This window comes from Hyperoodon ampullatus, assembly GCF_949752795.1.
Source record: "Hyperoodon ampullatus genome assembly, chromosome: 8".
Classification (NCBI taxonomy): domain Eukaryota; kingdom Metazoa; phylum Chordata; class Mammalia; order Artiodactyla; family Ziphiidae; genus Hyperoodon; species Hyperoodon ampullatus.
Genome location: NC_136921.1, coordinates 5,431,145 through 5,450,451, shown reverse-complemented (window position 1 = coordinate 5,450,451; position 19,307 = coordinate 5,431,145). Strand labels below are relative to the sequence as shown.

General features: G+C 49.9%; 1 protein-coding gene across 2 annotated transcripts in view; it reads left to right on the top strand.

Annotated features, from left to right (window-relative positions):
* Positions 1 to 12,493: 12,493 nt before the first annotated feature.
* AGAP1 (ArfGAP with GTPase domain, ankyrin repeat and PH domain 1) overlaps positions 12,494 to 19,307 on the top strand; it is a gene marked incomplete at both ends in the record, with an annotated part of 558,849 nt that continues 552,035 nt past the window's right edge. For both annotated transcript variants that reach the window (XM_079710781.1, XM_079710780.1), the window contains one exon: positions 12,494 to 12,656. In XM_079710781.1, coding sequence (XP_079566907.1) covers positions 12,494 to 12,656 — 163 coding nt within the window. The remainder of the gene's footprint in view (positions 12,657 to 19,307) is intronic.

Sequence of the window (19,307 nt, the reverse complement as noted above, 5' to 3'; positions counted from 1 at the left end):
CACCGCACTGTAGGGAGGGTGGCTTCCTCCAGAACTTTGGTTCTGTGAATGAGTGATGCAGGTGTGGGGCAGAGCTGAACTGCCGTGGAGAACGGGGACCAGGGCTGGCTTGAGCTACCCCAAGACACCTTTCTCTTTACATTCCTAGAACAGCCTAGCTTCACATCTATGTACATTAGATACTCAGTCAATATTGGTTTGATAGGCACCAAATTATTCTCCTTCCAGGCCACCCACCAAGCTCTGTCCAGCTTTGTGTGATACTCAGTAAGGTGTGTCTTGGTTTCATCGCTGCTTCAAAGACTTGGTTGGTAAAACATAACCAGTGAAATTGAGAAAAGAGTTTCCAAAGCTTGGTGTGTACTCTTTGCATATTCATAAAGTCCCTATGCACTCGGTCCCATGGGCGTCAAAATAAAGGCTCTGTATTCACTGTGCTACTCCTTCATTATGTATTCAGAGGTCGCCCACAGAATAGCTGTAGCTACAAGGGAGTCCGGATTAAGGACTCTCTGACTTCTCCCCAGGATTTCCCCTGCTCTGTTACGACTAGAGGTCTGCTGTTGACTCATCTGCGTAGGTTAGAAGGTAGTTGTGCAAACAACATTTTTTCAGATTTTCTTCAAGCATGAGAAAGGTCAATGAGATCAGATGATTAAAATGTTTTTTCGATTAGGAAAAAAAAAGTCTGCTGTTAAGGCAACACCTTTTGGAAGCCCCCCTAAAACCAGGCAGGACCCTCTGAAACTTGCGCAGGGGTCAGCAAACTCTTTCTGCAACGGGCCCAACAGTAAGTGTTTTAGGCTTTGCAGGCCTCAGGTCTCTGTCCTAACGACTCAACTCTGTGGTGTGAAAGTGAATTTTATTTACTTCCAAATGTTATAAAAATAGTCTTCTTTTGACTTTTTAAATAAAATGTGACAATGGTTCTCACCTCATAGGCCATCTGGCCTGCTGGCTCTCTTTTGCCAACCCCTAACCTGGTGTTCCGTCACCGGCTCTCCACTCTTGGTGAACGGAAGGAGGGAAGGAAAATCTAATAGAACCGGAGGGAGGTGTTGGGCAGGAAAGCAAATTTCCCCTCTGCCCACATCATCCCTGTGCCCCGTCTTCCATGTCCTGTAGAACAAAAACACCCCAAGTAGATAAGGCCTACAGATGATCATGCAGAAATGTCATGGGTCTAGGAAGTATTTAAGTACCTAGAAAGTTTTTTGACATCTTGTACTGATGTGTCTTGTTTCTTAAATAACACCCCTGCCCCAAAGTGAATCTAATGGGGAAACTTGCATGTTAATAAGATAAAAGTGAAGCTTTATGTAAAGGGAGCCAGTGTTGGGGGTGAGGGAGAACCCCATGCCCTCACATCCCAACCTCACAGCGAGCCGGCTTCCTTAGGGGGCTCTATGGAGCACAGTCGGATGACCACCATCCTAAGAAGAGGAGGCAAGTCCTAACACCACTGCTGTTCCTTTTCCAAAGGCAGTCTTACATTCCTGGGATACATGCAGAAAGCTGGCCAGCATGCTGGATGCCAAGTGTGCCCTGGATCCCAGGCGGGCACATGCCAGGGCCTCCTCTACAGGGCAGACTCACACCCTGGGCAGAGTGTGACACACAGGAAGGGATTATTGTCAGGCAACATGTGGGTCACAGCTTAGCAAAGCATCGAATGACAGTCAAAACACAGAGCCTGGTGAGAACAGGAGAGACTGAAGTTAAGGCAGGGAAAATGCTCTTCCATTCCACAGAAACCATGCACACTGATCTAGATCTGTTTGGTAATAAGCTCATCTTCCATATCACAGAAAGTGCCTCTGTGATCACACATTCCCTTGTGGGTTTTGTTTGTTTGTTTTTGTTTTTTAATTTGGCCGCACCGCATGGCTTGTGGGATCTTAGGTCCCCGATCAGGGATCGAACACAGGCCCTCGGCAGTGAAAGCGTGGAGACCTAACCACTGGACCGCCAGGGAATTCCTCCCTTGTGTTTTTAAAATTAGAGATTCACTGTGGTTAGAAGGGAAACAGGTGTGCTCACACTCAGAAAACTGGGCTTTACCCTCTGGGTGTGTCGAGTCTGGTTGTAGCCTTGGGCCCGTCACCTCCTCCCTGACCCTCGGGCCTCTTGGGTACACAGCATTAGCTGCCCTGTGATGTCTTAGAAGGTTAAATAAGATGGTGTCAACAGGTGCCCAGCCAAGGACTTAGCGACCTTTCGATAAATATTTAAATTGAATCTGTATTTGGACACCAAGTGGAAATTGATGAACAGAAAAGCAGTCCTTTTGGGGTGCTGTTGTTTTGTGTACTTTCAGAGGGTGCAGCAAAAGGAAGTTTACCAAAGGTATTAAATCCTAAAGTTTAACAACCTCCCCCCCCCCCCGAAAGTTTTGTAACAAATAATCTATAAAACAAACAGATACAAAGCACAAGTGCAAAGATGTTTGCAAAAATATATGGCAATTGTGATTAGAAAAAAATAGTTGGTAAACGTTACAGAAACTCTCCTTTCAGACGCCTCAACAGATCCTTTCTAAATCAGTTACTTGGTTTTCATATGATCTGGGAGAAGATTATATAATTTCAAAAGTGTCTGTAAACTACTCATTTGCATCTGATTTCTCAATGTCTAATTTCTTCATCAGCCAAAACTATATGTATAAAACCAGCTTTTTAATCAGCTCACAGGATGTGTAGAAGGAAATTAATCTTCCATTATATGAGAGAAGGATTCGTACATTCAGAATTATTATGCATTTTGCACTTGATACAAGGAGGAATGATTTACAGAATTGTGTTAGCTTGTGTCTCTCTAAACATCCACTTTAAAAACTGCTGCAAATCCAAGGTTGGTGTGCTGCATTTTCACACCCCCAGGAGCTGACGTGAACTCGGAACAGAGTTTTCATGGCACACGCAGAAGAGGGCTTGAGCAGGTTGCTAGGAGAATAAGGCATCTTTGCCTTTTGTCCTCATTTGGAAAAGAGAAAAAGAAACAGTGGCTGGCTCCATGGGGAAATTCTAGGGAAACAGTCCTTGTGTGTGGCTGTATTCCTATCAGGCAAGGGGAAGGGCATTTCCACTAAAGCAGTGGAATTTCTGTACTGGAGCCGGCACCTCCCTCTGCTCTGGCTGCCTGAGGCTTAGCCATGCTGATACCCACCCTTTGTGGGCTCAGGAATTGGTAACTTTCACAGGGTCAGTTCCACTCCTGAGTTGGTTTTTAACAAGTAGTGCAGGAAGTAACTTCACCCACGGGGACCTCAGTTTTTTCACTGGTACACGAAACGGACTCTGAGGTCTCTTCCGGAGTGTTGATTCTGTGACAGTCTGAGACCAGATTTCTAACGACTTCTCTCCAGCACAAATCTTAGGAGCGGGAACCCTGGTCTGGAAGAAGACTGATCCTGGTAGAGTTGTTTCCCTCTGACAGCCATCAAAAGGACTTGCCCTGTCCAACAATCCCACGTCTGGGTATATACCCCGAAGAATGGAAAGCAGGGTCTCCAAGAGATATTTGCACACCCATGTTCATAACAACACTATTCACGATAACCAAAAGATGGAAGCAACCCAAATGTCAGTCAGTGGATGAATGGATAAAGAAAAATACACACATACACATATATACACACATACACACATACATGCGTATCATTCTGCCTTAAAAAGGAAGGAAATTCTGACACATGTTGCAACATGGATAAACTTTGAAAACATTATGCTAAGTGCAATAAGCCAGTCACAGAAAGATAAAAAACTGCACTATCCCACTTATAGGAGACACCTAGAATAGTCAGATTCACAGAGACAAAGGGTAGAATGGTAGTTGTCAGGGGCTGGGGGGAAGCGGGGAGGGGAAGTTGTTGTTTAATGGATATATTGTTTCAGTTTAGCAATTTGAAAAGAGTTCTGGAGAGTGAATACATAACAATGTGAATATACTTAGCACTACTGAATTGTGTACTTAAAATTGGTACCAAGGTACATTTTATGTTATGTGTATTTTACCACAATGAAAAAAAAAAAAAGACTTGCCTTAGGAGACCCCAAGCCTCTGCCTGGGCTGGGGACCTTGTCTTGCCCACTTTGTCCTGGCCTTAAACAGAGGGGTCTGTGAGCTTGGATGAGGAAGCATTTACATCTTTAATTCCACTAAGCTTTAATTAAAATGTGGTATTTCCTTCCACTATAGATATACATAATAAATCACAGAAGTATCAGCAGTATCTGAGACTTTGTCACTGAGAGAAATCAGATTCTTTCCTATCACAATGTTACAAATTCCTTAAAATATTGTTTAGGTTTATCAGCAGTTCAAAGTTCTATTAGTAGACTGGCTGCTACATCTTGTTAATTAATATGTTAATAAAGAAGCACATATATTCCTATATCATAAACTGTTAACTACCTTGATAATTCTAATTCAATATAACTGGCTTCCTTCAAAGTCCTATGTATTTTATTGAATGACTTTTAGAATATTAAATTAAATTTTAGATAAAAATGAGAAGAGCGCTCAGTGCTTTAATTTTCCACAGAGAGGCTGGGTTCTTTGTTTTTGTTTTTTTGGGAGGCTGGTCACTAAGCATGTGTTGATGTGGATATATCTGAGGGACAGCCCATGATACATTTCACTGAAATATGCAAAGCCCGTGTCTGTTTCCATTGTACTGTCAGCATCAGTGGAAGGCAGAATCAAGGCCCCCAAAGATGTCTGTGTCCTAACGCTGGAATCTGTGAAAATGCTACCTTACATGGCAAAAGGGATTTTGCAGATGTGATTAAAATAAAGATCTTGAGATGGGGAGATTGTCCTGGATCATCAGTGGACTCAAAGTAATCACAAGGTCCTTTAAAGAGGGAGGCAGGAGGGTGGGAGAGAAATTTGAAGATGCTATGATGCTGGCTTTGAAGATGGAAGAGGTGGCCATGCACCGAGGACCGTAGGCAGCCTCCAGATGCTAGAAAAGCCACGCAAACAGATTCTCCCCTGGAGCCTCCAAAAGGAGTGCAGGCCTATGGACACCTTGATTTTAGCCGCATGAGACCCATTTCAGGCTTCTGTCTTCCAGAACTGAGATAATAAATAGGTGTTGTTTTCAGCCAGTAAGTTTGTGGTAATTTGTTGCAGGAGCCACGGGAATCAGATACAACGTGGAAATTGCAAAAGAGTTATGCTTAGCAAAGACACCCAGAGAGAAGGCAGGGGTGGGGGGGTGAGAGGTTTGCTTATATGTTTGTCCTTTGAGAAGTAGTACTTCCTTGCTGTCTTCACAAAACAACAAAAGTTTCACAGAACAACTGTTACCTTTAGACAGCACTCACCCCCACTACCTATAATGCACTGGTATTCTATTCTATTTGTTCTATTCTGTTCTATTCTATTCTATTTGTTGATAAGATTGGTTTCGCAACCTCTTGAAGAATCATGACCCATAGAATGCATCTCTGAATAACAATTTCTCCTTAATTTAGGAAAATATGGTGATTGTGTGTGTGTGTGTGTGTGTGTCCCCAGACCTTTATCCAAAGGAGTAAAGTCAGTCTCATAAAGTGTCGTGGTTTGGGGCGAATTCCTTCCTGGTGATTCAGGACAACTGGGACTGTGAAGAGAGGAGCAACTGGCCTCCAGAGAAAGGGGGGTTCGAGGGGAAAGGTCAGGAGTGAGAGCTCCACATGGCAGAACCAAGACACTTTCCAGAAAAGTAGCATTCAGGGTTCAGCTGCAATTTGCTCCCATCTGCCCTGAACTCTGACTTACCCCGTCCCACTTTCTGTTGCTCCAAGCTTTCTAAGAGCCCTCAAGAACCGCACTCCCATTTTAGTGACAGTTGGAGAAATAAAACTTGGATTTCATACAGGAAACATTTTGCATTTTCAGTGGGATTTTGAAAAGCTTGATAAAACCATATAGCATCCATTATTAATTTTAAGGATAGCCCAGAAACATGGAAATCTTTTTTTTAAAATAAATTTATTTATTTATTTTTATTTATTTTTGGCTACTTGGGTCTTCGTTGCTGCGCGCGGGCTTTCTCTAGTTGTGGTGAGCGGGGGCTACTCTTCCTTGCGGTGCGCGGGTTTCTCATTGTGGTGGCTTTTCTTGTTGTGGAGCACGGGCTCTAGGTGTGTGGGCTTCAGTAGTTGTAGCACGTGGGCTCAGTAGCTGTGGCTCGTGGGCTCTAGAGTGCAGGCTCAGTAATTGTGATGCACAGGCTTAGTTGCTCCACGGCATGTGGGATCTTCCCGGACCAGGGCTCGAACCCGTGTCCCCTGCATTGGCAGGTGGATTCTTAACCACTGTGCCACCAGGGAAGTCCCATTAATACCTTTTTAAAATCACCTTGAGCTAAATAGTACTTCTGCTCATTTTGTTTACTCTGCATATTAGGAAGATATTCTTTTAATCCTGCAAATAAGCACTGACTGACCTAAAAATGTAAGTGCAAAAGAAATGAAGCCTTTAAAGACTGTGTTCATCTGTGTTTCTGCTTTCCATCCCTTTGCCTCAGGAGCTGTGGGGGCCTATGGGGGGATTCTGAGCGTGTTAGTAGCAGGTGACTTATCAGGTTACACAAATCTCATGAGTTTCAAAGGCTACCTGGTACTGAGGGGTATGAGTGTGGGTGGGTCCAAGGCTGATTCTGGGAACCCAACATTTCTTTTGAAAACCCTTCTAGTTACGCATAGGTAGGTTCAAATGCAACTACTATTACACTTGACAACCCCAAATAGTAAACAACAAGTGCCTCCTGAACACTGGCAGCATCTGTTAATGTGTTATAGGCAGAATAATGTCCCCCCTCCACACCAGAAAGATGTCTAGGTCCTAATGCCTGGAACCTGTGGATATGTTACCTTACATGGCAAAGGGGAATTAAGGTTGCAGATGGAATTAAAGTTATTAATCATATGATCTTGAAATGGGGAAATGAGCCTGGATTATCACGTGGGATCAATAAAATCACAAAGGTTCTGACAAGTGGGAGGAGGCAAAGGAGGGGGTCAGAGTGATGTGACGTGAGAACAACTCAACTCACCTTTGCTGGCCATGAAATTGATGGAGGAGGGGGCCACAGGCCAGGGAGTGCAGGCAGCCTCAAGAAGCTGGAAAAGACAAGGAGACAGATGCTCTGCAGAGCTTACAGAAAGGACCGTGATGTTGATGCCTTGATTTTAGCCTGATGAGACCCGTGTCAGACTTCTGACCTATAGAACTACAGGATAACACATTTGTGTTGTTGATGGCAGCAGTAGAAAACCAATGACTCTGTTTCAGAAAGTGAGCCATGGGCACCAGATAAGGGCTGCCTGGAGAGGACAAGCAGAGCTGATGTGGGAACTGGATTCTCTCTCAAGGGGACCCTTATTCAGGGCAAATGTCAACAAATGATGAAGCAAGAAACAAAAATGTCGTATATTCTCACATGTCATATATTCTCACATACGAATCATGATTCTCTCATACATTTTCACAGGTTCAAGGATCCCCTCTCCATTAGTGTCTATTCCTGTAGAACAAGTCACTCTCAAATTTAGAGGCTTAAAACAACGAGAATCGTTTATTATCTCTCAGAGTTTCGATGAGTCCAGAATTCAGACAAGGCACGGAGAGAACAGGTTGTCTCACGTTACCTTACATGGGCCTCAGCTGGAAGACTTGAAGCTTGGGAGCTGGAATCATCTGAAGGATCTTGTATTCACACAATCTTGTAGCCTCTCCATGTGGCTTGGGCTTCCTCACAACATGGTGGCCAAGGGCCAGTGAAAAGAGTGGAGGAGGAGTGAGAAAGATAAGACCAGTAGGAGGTATATTGCTTTATATGAACCATCCTCAGAAATCCTGCATCACTGCTTCTGCTGCACTTGATGGCTGGGAAAGTTACACGTACAGAAAAGGTGGAAGCTGCCCCTCTATTTCTTCCCCTAGAGAAGTGGAGTAAATCAGATCTGGATTATTTGCTTACTATGGCCTTGTGAACTTGGGAAAGTTGACTATAGCTCTGATAGCAATAATAATCCAATGTTTTAGGTGTTATAATCTATCTTTTACAGAAAAGTAAACTGAGGCTTATAGAACTCCTGTTCCATTGCTGGGATAATACCTGCAGTTGACAAAGCATTTGCCCACATACCTTATTCAGATGTTCACAACTGCCCTGTGAGATGTCACTGCTTTCTCCCCTGGGCCAAACAACTGAATGAAGAACACAATTTCAGCTAAAGGACTCGATTACATGGCCAAGGATGGCGTGTCCCGCTGGACTAATAGCCAGCTCTGCACTACCTTCCAGCAATCGGATTATACATCCACACCTTGGCCACATAACTCTACAGGGTCCTCTCATGGTGGGTGGGGTGTTCTTCCCTCCCCTGATTCTGGGCACAGTCCTGTGACCTGCTTTGGCCATGGGGATGTCAGCAAATGTGAAGAGTGCAGAGGTTTGAAATGAGCTTGCCCCAATGGGGCTTGTTCTCCTGGACTTTCCCAGTCACTGAGAGACGCACGTGGCTCCTGAAGTCTTGTGGTGCCAGGAGGGGAATGAGAGCTACATGGAGTAGAGAGGCGTGGCCCCCCAGAGCCCAATCTGGATCAGCCTAGAGCTCAAACTGCAAAAATGCCAACACACTTTGTGTGTGTTCTGGTCCTCACCCCAGAGTCATTTCCTCAGAGAGCAAAATGCAAGATAAGGCAATTTTATCTTGACCCTTTCTGAATTACCCCTCTTCCTGGTCTCTGCTCTCCTCTCCTGCCCCATGTGGCCCCTCTCCACCTCCATCTGGAGCCCAAAGCCTTTGTGAGATGCTAGTTCCCCACAATGACCCTCTGCTCTCTTCAGATGACCCCATGAGATGAGGCAACCTCTGTCATATTACAGTCTACACACATGTCAAATAAAAATCTCAGAGCTCCCCAACCAAGTGTGCAAAGTAATCTAATGAAATCAATTCAAGCTCAGGTAAATAGATAGGTAAATCAGGCAAATCAATTCAAGCTCAGGTAAATAGGTAAAGCACATAGGAATCCAGAGACACAGAATGTTTTATAAATTTTCTAAATCACTTCTTAGAGATAATTTAGGTGGAAGAGCTATGTAGCTATGTGTAAGGGCACCTGTGCACGTTTGGGGGATGGGGAGCATTTTGATGTTTAAAGTTATGACAATAAAGTTTTTCCTCTGGAGGACACAACTCACACTGCTTCATTTCAGGAGAACGTAAAGGTATATGGTTAGGCACTAGCAGAAATGCCCTAAATTTACGCATTTACTTAGACATGACCAGAATTATTCATCCAACTGTAACTCAGTCACTGAATGTTTGAGTGTGTAAACCCTGTGTTCATATGCGTGTGTGTGTTGGGGAGGGGAGGTTCACGGCCACCTTCATTTATAACTATTCTCACTCTCTGTTCACAATCTCTGAGTTGGATTCAGAAACTGAACCCCAAAAGCAATGCCTCTTCCACGGATAGTCCCCTGGAATGGAGGCTCTCTAACGGCAGGCATCATCTTTTTCGTCTTTCTATTTCTAGAATGTAGCACCCTGTCTAGGACACAGTAGGTGATCAAAGAAGGTCTGTTGAATGAATAAATGAGAGAATGAACAAATGAATGAACAGGATGGTTATCAGGCTTTTCCTTGATACTTCTGGTGACAGGAGAAATTCACTACTTTGAGAGCCAGCTTGCTCTCATAGTAGTTTTCACTCACAAATTAAAGTCCCTGGAAGGACTATCATATCAAAATTGGCCCGAATTCTTGGCTGTATTCACATAAGATGAATCTCCAGTAACCTCCTTGTAAATGCCACTGGGTCTCATGTCACTAGAAAAACTAACTTACAGTTCAATTCAGCTAATATTTATTGAACACCTAGTATGTGCCCGGTATGATGGGAGGGGAGCCCTTACCTTAGGAGAGATATTTACTATTTTTCATCAGTTAACTTGTTGAATATTCATTGCCCCTACAGTGACCAAGGACTGTGCAGAAGAGAGATGGTCCTTGTCTTCATGGAAATTACAATTTAATGGGGGAAGCCATTAATTTGAGAAGCATTTATTGGGCACCTACTATGTGTCAGGAAATTATAGGTGCTGGAGCTAGAACAAAGAATAAAGCAGATGGAAATCCTGGCCCTCATAGAGTTTATATTCTTGTTGGGACACAGAAAATACCCAAGATAATACCAAGATTTCAGGAGGGCATAACAAGAGTTCAGTTTGAGACGTTAGATTTCAGTTGTCAGCGGGCATCCAAGAGATGCTGAGGAAGCGGTTGGATATGAATTTGTGATTTAGGGTTGAGGTCTGGGCTAGAGATATGAATTTGAGGTTCATTCACCTGTATATGATATTCACACCCAAAAGACAGAGATTCCCCACTTATAGAAAAGAGACCCGGAGATGAGCCCCAGCGGCTCTCCATATTTAAAGGTTACAGGAGTAAGAGGGGATCACAAACCGGACTGAGAAGCCGGGAAGGTAGTGGGAAAGCCTGGTGATCATGTTATCCCAGCAGCCAGGAGAAGGGTTCAAGGAGGGGAGCGACCAAGGACTGCTGAGACGTTAAGTAAGATGAGGGCACATTGTCGGCATCTCAGTTACTCCAGTTAGGTAGGATGAGAGCAAAGCCAGAGGCATATCACAGAGGGAGCCTCGAACTCTGCCTCAGGCATCAGGGACCCTGCTGGGATTGGGGATAGGGCGGAAGGCATGAGCAAGGGCTCCGAGTGCTTAGGTGGTGGGCACATTTGTCTGGGGGAACTGTGAGCCCAAAGAGTGTAACCCAAGGAGGCTGGATACCAGGGTGAGTAAGCCACACGCAGGCTGCACATGAACCAGGTGAAGGCTCAGCTGGCTTTGATCAGGGATGCCAGGGCAGCGGACCCGCGTTTCCAAAAGGTCACTTGGATGGGCGGGGGCAGGGACCAGGCCAGTGCGCACAAACTTGGCGCCGGTGCTCAGCACATCTGCAACTATCCGGTTTGCCTCGAACCTGCGGGATTAGCCTTCTGCGCGCGCTGGGCCCACTGCAGCAGTGCGGTCAGGCTCCGCGGGGTCCCGGGCGCTGAGCTTACGCGGGGACTGAGGTGGGTGAACAGGCTGGGGACCCACATCTCAGTTTGCTTTTTTTTTTTTTTTTTTTTTTTTTTTTAATTTTAAAGGAAAAGGATGCCTAGGGAGCCTCCGTGGTATTTCACAGCACCTCGTGTCCCCGTCTAAACTTCCCTCCTGGAGTGTGAATACACACGCCACCACGGCTAAGGAGACTCTTCGCCTTCGGGAAGAAATGTAGTTTATTTAGAGTAAGCACTCGTGTCACTTTCGCAAAAGGAGACAGCAAGTGAAAACTGGGGCTGGGGGGAGGGGAGGCAACAAAGTGCGATCGGGGGACACGGTGAGTCGCAGAGGCTCCTCTAAGCAGCCGCTCAGAAACAAAAACGCGGGCGGGGTCGCGCACAGCCTCCCGGGTCCCGAGACGGCGGGACAGCCGCGGGGCAGCGCAAAGACTCGTGGAGAGGCTGGGACAGGGACCCGGCCGCGTCGCGGGTCTGCGAGCCTGTCAGCCCGGCCCCTCGTCCCCGGGGCCCCGGCCGCACGCGGGCCCCGGGGGTCGTGCGCGCCTCCTCCCCGCGGTCCCGGCGGGGCGCCGACGCGGCGCGACGCGGACTACAAGTCCCAGGAAGCCTAGGGGCAGGCGCGGGGCGGAGCCTGGCGCAATTCACCGGGATCCGGCGCGCTGGGAAGCGCCGGGGAGGACGCAGCGGCGGCGGGCGGCGGGCCGCGAGCGGCGAGCGGCAAGCGCGCGGGCGGGCGGGGCGAGGGCGGAGGCGGGGCCGACGTGGGCCGGAGCCCTGCGTGCCAGGGAGGGGGCTGGCCGGGCAGGCGGCGGGTGGCGCTCGGCGCGGGCTCCGGGGCTTGCAAGGCGCCTGCGGCTCGGTACCGGCTCGGCGGGCGGCGCACGGCGGGCTCGGCGCGGGGGCCCCGGCGCGCCGGGCGGCGCAGCACGCAGCGCGCGGACCCACGCCGCGGCCGGGCGCCCCGAGCGGCGCGGCCGCTGCCCGGGGGCCGGCCCTCGGCCCCGGCGCTCAGAGCGCGGCGGCTGCCTGGGCTTTAATGGCTGCTCGGCGGGGCAGCGCCTAGGGGTGGAAGGCGGCTGCGGCGCAGGAAGGCGCCCGAGCGAGCCTCCTCCGGGGCCGGCCGCGCCCGCCGCGGCGCTCCATGGGGGCCCGCTGACCCGGGGTGCCGGGGCCCTCTCGCTCGCCCGCCTGCCGGCCGCGCGTCCCGGCCATGAACTGAGTCGGCGGGCCGGCCCCGCGCCTGCTCCGCCCGCTCCTTTCTTCTCGCGCCTCCTCCGCCCGCCGCCGGCGGGCCCGGCTCCCCGGGGGCTGCGGCGCCCCGGGCTCGGCGGCCCGCGGGCCCCGGGGCGCGGGGCGGCGGCGGCGGCGGGGGGCGCGCGGCTCCGGGCGCGGTGCCTGCACCATGAACTACCAGCAGCAGCTGGCCAACTCGGCTGCCATCCGGGCCGAGATCCAGCGCTTCGAGTCGGTCCACCCCAACATCTACTCCATCTACGAGCTGCTGGAGCGCGTGGAGGAGCCGGTGCTGCAGAATCAGATCCGGGAGCACGTCATCGCCATCGAAGGTGAGGGCCGGGCCGCCGCGGGGCTTGTGGAAGGCGCGGGGGAGCGGGCGCGCGCGTGTGTGTGCGTGCGTGTGTACACACGCGCCGGGCCGTGGCACGCGGCTGCCCCGCCGAGTGGTCACTGCGGTGCGTCTCACTCCGCAAGGCCGGGCGAGAGCGGAGAGGGAGGCCGAGGGCCGGGCGAGCGCGCGCCAGCTCTGCCAGGGAAGATGGATCGCCGGCGATAATGTGCTAATGGGCAGTAGAGTCTCCGGTGAGAAAGTGGCTCCGTGTGGCCGCGTCCTGGGCCGCCCGAGTGACCCGGCCCAGCCCAAGCCCCGGGGCAGCCGGAGGGGTTGGCGCCACCGGACCGCGACAGGTTACCAGGCTGGGGCCGAGCGTCTTGCTGGACGTTGAAGAGGTCTTTTGAGAAGTGTTGCTGCTGGGGGCGAGGCTCTGGCTGGCGTGCTTAGGCGGGCAGGGCCAACCCCTTTGGTGTCTTTGGCCATTTCGGGGGCACAGTGGAGAGAGCTGACCTTAGCCGGAGCGGAGAGCCAGCCCCCGCAGCAGGCTGCATCGTTTCCCGGTGCTGGTCCACCTGCCCCTGTGCAGAAGCTGGCTTCCTCTATGGCGTGTTTTCTACCAGAAGTCCTGGGTCACATCAGAAGAACCCTCCCTGGGGGGTCTCACTTTCACACACCTGGAACTGGAGGCCACCAACCTTCCTGCGAGTCAGGCGAGGCAGTGATCCTCCGGAGCCGTTCAGGCGAATTTTGCCTCTCCTGGGCCTGTGTTTTCTCAGGTTTACCATGGCTCTTATTTCTCTGCTCTTCGGCTTCCGGTTTGTTCCCTTGCTTCCCTCCTCACTGCCATTGGTCAATGATGGTAAAAGAACTGACGGGTGGGTTGTCCATAATATAGAACTGTCCTAACCAAAAGCCACTCTGGCCACAGTTGAGGAACACTGAGAAGGTTCTAAGGCCTGGCAGGAGTGTGTCGGGAGCCTAGCCGCAGGCGTCGCCCGGCTCCCTTCCATCTGCAGGTGAGGGGGCACTGGCCTCAGGAGAGCGTTGCTTTGGCGCCGTGCGGCCTGAACTGCGCACCCCAGAGTGTCTTGGTTTGACGCTTGACCAGTTAGGTGAAGGTGGATGTGGTGGTGCTGCTCCTTTTGGCATTTGGCAGCCCTGTGGACTTGAACAGCATCCCAGCCAGGCTGCTGATTGGCCGCCTGTTTCCATAGGGGACTTGCTAATTCCGGGGAGGATCTGAACAGTGCTCCAGCCTTATGTGGGCCTGGCTCTCAGAGCACCACCTGGCCGCCCTGTTGGCAATTTAAGATGCTTCCAGATTCCTCGAGAGGCAGAGGCTGCAGTGTGGCTCTGACAAGACTCGCGGGAGGCCGCGGGACCGGCACACAGCTGCTGATGCTGGATGAGCTTGCAGAAACGTCCCTCCAGAGCCGGGGCTCTGGCTCCGTGGCCACCCAAGTGAAGGGCTCCTGTGCCTGTTTCCGCTGTCTCTCCGCAGCTCTCTGGCAGCATCCATAGGAGACTGATGAAACACTTTGAAAGCTGGTGACTAGCACTGAAAGCACCTGGCTGAGGGCACCTAGTCTCTGTACAGAGACCTCTAGCTGAGTGTGATTCATGCTGCCTCGTTTTCATTCCCCATCGCGAAGCCCAGTTCTGGGGTCTCGGGCACCCCCTGCAAAGCATTTTGACCTTCTAGCAAGAGGATGTGGTTTCATTTTTCTTTTCTTTTCCTTCTTTTCTAAAAAACCCAAAACATTGCGTGGTTCCTGGATGGTGGTTTCTGGTAGCTTGCTGTCTACCTGTACTATGTCAGACTTTAGGCCCCTTCTTGGCTGGAAATCTTGTTATCATTAATAAGACACAGAATCAGTGATGAATCCTGCTTGGGACTTGGGCAATGCTATTATTTTTTTGTTAGAAAAAGGAATGTTTATATTGTGTCAGGGCTGTGGTTAATTTAATGAGGCTTAAGAACCATTCAAATATGATTCTGTTCTTTGCATTATTATTAACAACGATACCCCTTTTTACTCGTATAGAACTTTAGCAAGCATGCTCTTGCATTCATAAGCTTGATGTGGGGCTGTACCAACCCTGTGAGAGAATGTGGGCCAGCTTCATTCAGGGAAGGATCATGACCTCCTGAACGTCTGACTGAGGTCAAAGTCAGGTCTGAACCAAAGGATCCTTTGAACCTAGGTCCGCAGCCCCCCAAAGCACCTTCCACTGCCCCTCCTAATGAAATATAAGTTCATTTGTTATAATGAAATGTTCTCACACACTACCAGTTTTAAGATACGGTTGTGATTTATATCTACATCATTGATATTTTGGAAATTGAGAAGATTGCTCAACTGTGGCAGGATGACATTTTTCCTGTAAGGAGAGAAGCATGCAGAAACAGCTTTGTGCAATTGTGTAGGATATGGCTTCTTCACTCACACCGAGCAGGAGAGCATTGCCGTGGGGTACGGAGACCGCAGACGCATTTAACTCCGCGCTGTAGCTGAGTGTGCGCCCAGAGGATCACAGTACCTCTGAGAAACGCACGCAGACCTGCCCCTGCCAGGGAACCTTTCAGGTGAGGATGGTACAGTAGCAAAATGTAAACCTCTCTGAATTTTAAAATAAGACCGTTTCCAATCAGGAAAGTATATTCACGTCATAACAAATGGTTTAAACATCGCTTGTCTCAACAAACAGAAAATGCCTGCATTTTAGAGGAGATGCAGCTAGGCTTTTTTCCTGCCTCTGTGTGTACCTAAGCAAAGTTGGAGTCATACTTACAAAACTACCTGATTAGCATAAAGTGAGCACTTTTCAACGTTATGAAACAATTTCAAAGATACGATTTTTCATATTGGCGTAATATTCCAGCATTTGTGCCATAATTTACTTAAAGTTTCCCTGTTTTCCAGAGTCTTTCAAGAACTGTTGGCTGTTGGAGTGAGGAGTGGGCTTGTCAAAGGGGAGGATGTTTCGGCTAATGCTTATTTCAAAGTGATTCTAAGAGGGTCTGGACTGGAAAATCTCTTAACGATGGGCCGAATTGTATATATTTTAGTTGAAAGAGCTCACCAAGATCCCCAAATCTGAATGGGTCTGTGACCCTCTTTGAAGGCATGGGGAATGTGATTTAGTTCTCAGTCCTGTTTTAAAACATCACCTTGCCAAAAAAAAAAAAAAAGAAAAAAAAAGTGTTTTTTTCATATCTTTACTTCGGACTTTGAGAGATTTATTTTTTTCCTCCAGTCTCTGGAGTTTAAGGAAGCATTGCCTGTTGTTTTCAGATTGACCTGGTCAGATTTCTGGGCTGTCCCCCAGGGGTGTGGCCAGCACCCTGGGTGTTCTCCATGCCTGGAAATGAACGGGACCAGCCTGCCTCCTGGGTGAGCAAGCATCTTGCCTAGGGTCCCCCCTCCAGTTCTCCTTTAAAAAGCCCACCTGGGGTTGATGGGGTTGAGGTGAATGAGTCAGCTGCCTTTCCTGTTAAATAAAGCTTGTTCTTCTAGTACAGGTAAAGCCTCTGTTAGCCATTGCACCTTGTAATTCACCTTGCCTGCCGCAGAACCGTGATGCAAATGATAAGCCGGCCAGCTCACTCAGCCGGGCCGTGGTCGAGCCCCTAACCAGCATTCATGCCTCCACACTCACCAAGCAGCTGCTCGGGGAGCGGGGAACCGAGTTCCCCACTGGCCCCGCCAGTGGTTTGCATGGCTTCCTGGGAGGGCTTGGAGAGGTCACAGTGGCCCAGTCCTCGGCAAGGGAACTCTGCCTGCCACCCCTGGTCAGGGCACTTACACAGGGGCATTGCAGGGCCGAGCCCCAGCATTTGGGGAACCTGGGAAGATGGGGCAGGGAGCCCCTTTCATCCCACGATGCAGCAGCTCTGTTGAGCCCCTGTGTACAGCAGAGTGCCAAGTGCTTGACCTGCGTCATCTCAGTCCATCCTGTGATGATCCCATGATACAGATGCCACCTTGGAGGCCCAGAAAGGGTAGGAAACTTGCTGGAAAGAGATGGGCTGGGCTGGTCAACCTCATCGCTGGCTCTCTAGCCCTTTCTGAGCTAGGAATGAAGCTCCTGGTTATTCATAGTTCCCACAGGCTGAGTGTACAAACCATCCCAAGCATGTGTCCCCTTAACCCAAGACAGGAAGGGGTTGCGGATGCTGCCACTTACTGAAAGTCTTACGTTCTCTGTGTGGTTGCTTACCCCGGCAAAACTTCTGTAAGAGTTTGTTTGCCTGTAAGAATTTATTTAATCTGGTTGGGGCAGGTGTGTGTGTTTAAGGAACAAATCCCTTCCTGCTGGGAAGGAGCATAACCCTTCCTGGACACGCTTGACTATGTTCGTAATCTTTCAGGCTTAATGCGAGTTGTAAATATGGGGCCTTTTCGTTATTGATATGAGTGTCACAGTCTCCTCCTTCAAAATAATTTTCGGGTGGCTGTCCGTCACTTCCAAGTTAAATTTCATACCTTAACGGTCTCCGACCCTTGCAGATTCTGGGCGTCCCGTCAGCCTGGCTGAAGTCAGCATCTTCCCTGTCTGTCCCAGACCCCAGCTCCCAGCAAGGACTGGGGGCCCTCCGAGGAAAATCGGGCCGTGCTGGTGTTCTATCTCCGCGGTGATGCAGAGCGTCGCGTCTGGCCCTTGGAGGACCCCCGGGAATTGTTTGTGGAGCGGGTGGCTTGTCAGGGGGGCTCGTGTTTTCTCTGGCGTTTGGGTCCTCTTGTTCCTCGCTGGTGATCTGAACAATGTTGAGCCTCTGGCAGAAGTGACGGTGTTTTGATAGTTGTCACCAGAGCACGGGTGTCAGGGCCGGGGTATTTCTTGGGTCTGGTGGATTAGCCTGGGTGGAAACTAAATGCCGTGTGGTGTTTGGGTGGAAATGAAGTTTTCTCTAGTGCATGTAGGGGGAAGAAAAAGATGTGCTTGCTTAATCCTAGCCACTTTTTCAACCTGGCTCTTGGCAAAAGGGTGGTGTGTTTCTTCCTTCTGGGTGGAAGTGAATTTCAGACCCAGAATCGATTCCATTGATAGGGATGGATGAGTGACAGGCGGGGTGGCTGACGTAACGTAGTATCTTCAGTGGAACGTTGAGAGCCTTGGTCCTCCAAGTTAAGCGCGCAGTCGAATCACATGGAGGGCTTGGGAAAACAGGGTGCTGGCCCTGCCCCCAGAGTTTCTAGTTCTGTAGGTTTGGAGCAGGCCTGAGAATGTGCTTTCGACAAGTTTCCAGAGGACGCTGGTGTTGTCAGTCCAGGGACGGCACTTTGAGAAGCATGGCCGGGGAGGGGAGGGAGCTCCGGCGGTGGACTGGGCATCTTCCCTGGGTCAGGGCTCTGCGCAGTGCTTTCCGTCAGCTGAGGGGCGTCCTCTTGTCCTTCCTTGTAGGTGACAGGCGGGGGCCAAGAGCCCAGGGCGTTGCTTCTGGTGACACAGCTTAAACACAGTGGAGGAGGCCCTGAAGCCCAGGTTTGAATGGGTTCAAGTCCAGGTTCACTCTGCTTCCATGGTGCTGATGCTGAGTGCCCTGCAAGGAGCGTGGCTGGTGGGTGGTGGACGTTGCCAAGGGCATCCCTTAGGGAGGGAGACTGTAAATCCCAGTCCGGGGGTTCTGTGGACTTCCCTTCCTGTGTCTCTGCGGTCGTTGATCTTTAGCGTAGTCTCCTGTGTGTTTAAGTGGGGTTCTTCCGTATTCACCTGTTATGATAATTTGGCAGGTGATACGTTTTGTTTTTGTTGTGCAGCTAAAAGAGCATTTCTAAACAGGAGAGCTGTATGTTATTAGCAGCTTAACAAGGCTGTGTGGGGAGCCTGGTGGAAGTGACTCAGAAGGGAGAAGCAGCCCTGGCAGCTGCAGGAACCTTCACAGCAGAACCTGGAGCCCTGTTACTACCACCTCTGTTGTCGTTGGTGGTGGGTTGTGTTTTTTTTTTTTGGTCTCAAACTGACTTTTTATTTTGTTAAGACTAAAATCTCTTACTTTGCATCCTTTTTTCCTGTGTACCCTGCAGGTGTTTACAGTTCGTGCGTCTGGCTCTGGCTTGTTTGAACTACCGATTTGGTTCCGTCTCTTGTTTCTCCGCGTTCCAGCAAACCCGTGTCCCCCACCCCCCCAACACTCCAGATTCTTTGAGGCCTTCGCCTAAGTGATTGAGTTTGGCAAAGCGGATCAGGCTTAGTTATTTTTAAAATCCAGGGTTGGGGGTTCTGATCTGGTGCTTAGCCACATAATTCCTACCCTTTGTTAAGTACCTTTCTCTGAGAAGGAAAATGTACTCTGCAGATGTTCATCTCTAATCTCTGCAGCATCTGTGATTTTCCTTGGGTTCTGAGCACCAGGCCCGGTGTGTGCTGCCCTGAGCCCCATCCTTCTGGGAGCCGCGGGCCTCTGAGGCTGAGGGGGACGTTGACTCCCATCCTGTGGTGTGGGAAGCCTGCGCACCGGGTCGCGGTGATGACCCATCCGGGGGCAGGGCTGGCGTCGCAGTGGGCCCCATCCCTTCACCTCCCTGTGCTCTCTGCTCACGACTGACCCAGGCCGGAGGGGCTGCCGTGGTTGCATGTGGCGGCCAGGGAGGGAAGGAGAGAAGGTACCTGCCCCAGCAGAAGAGATTTGTTACTGTACCCT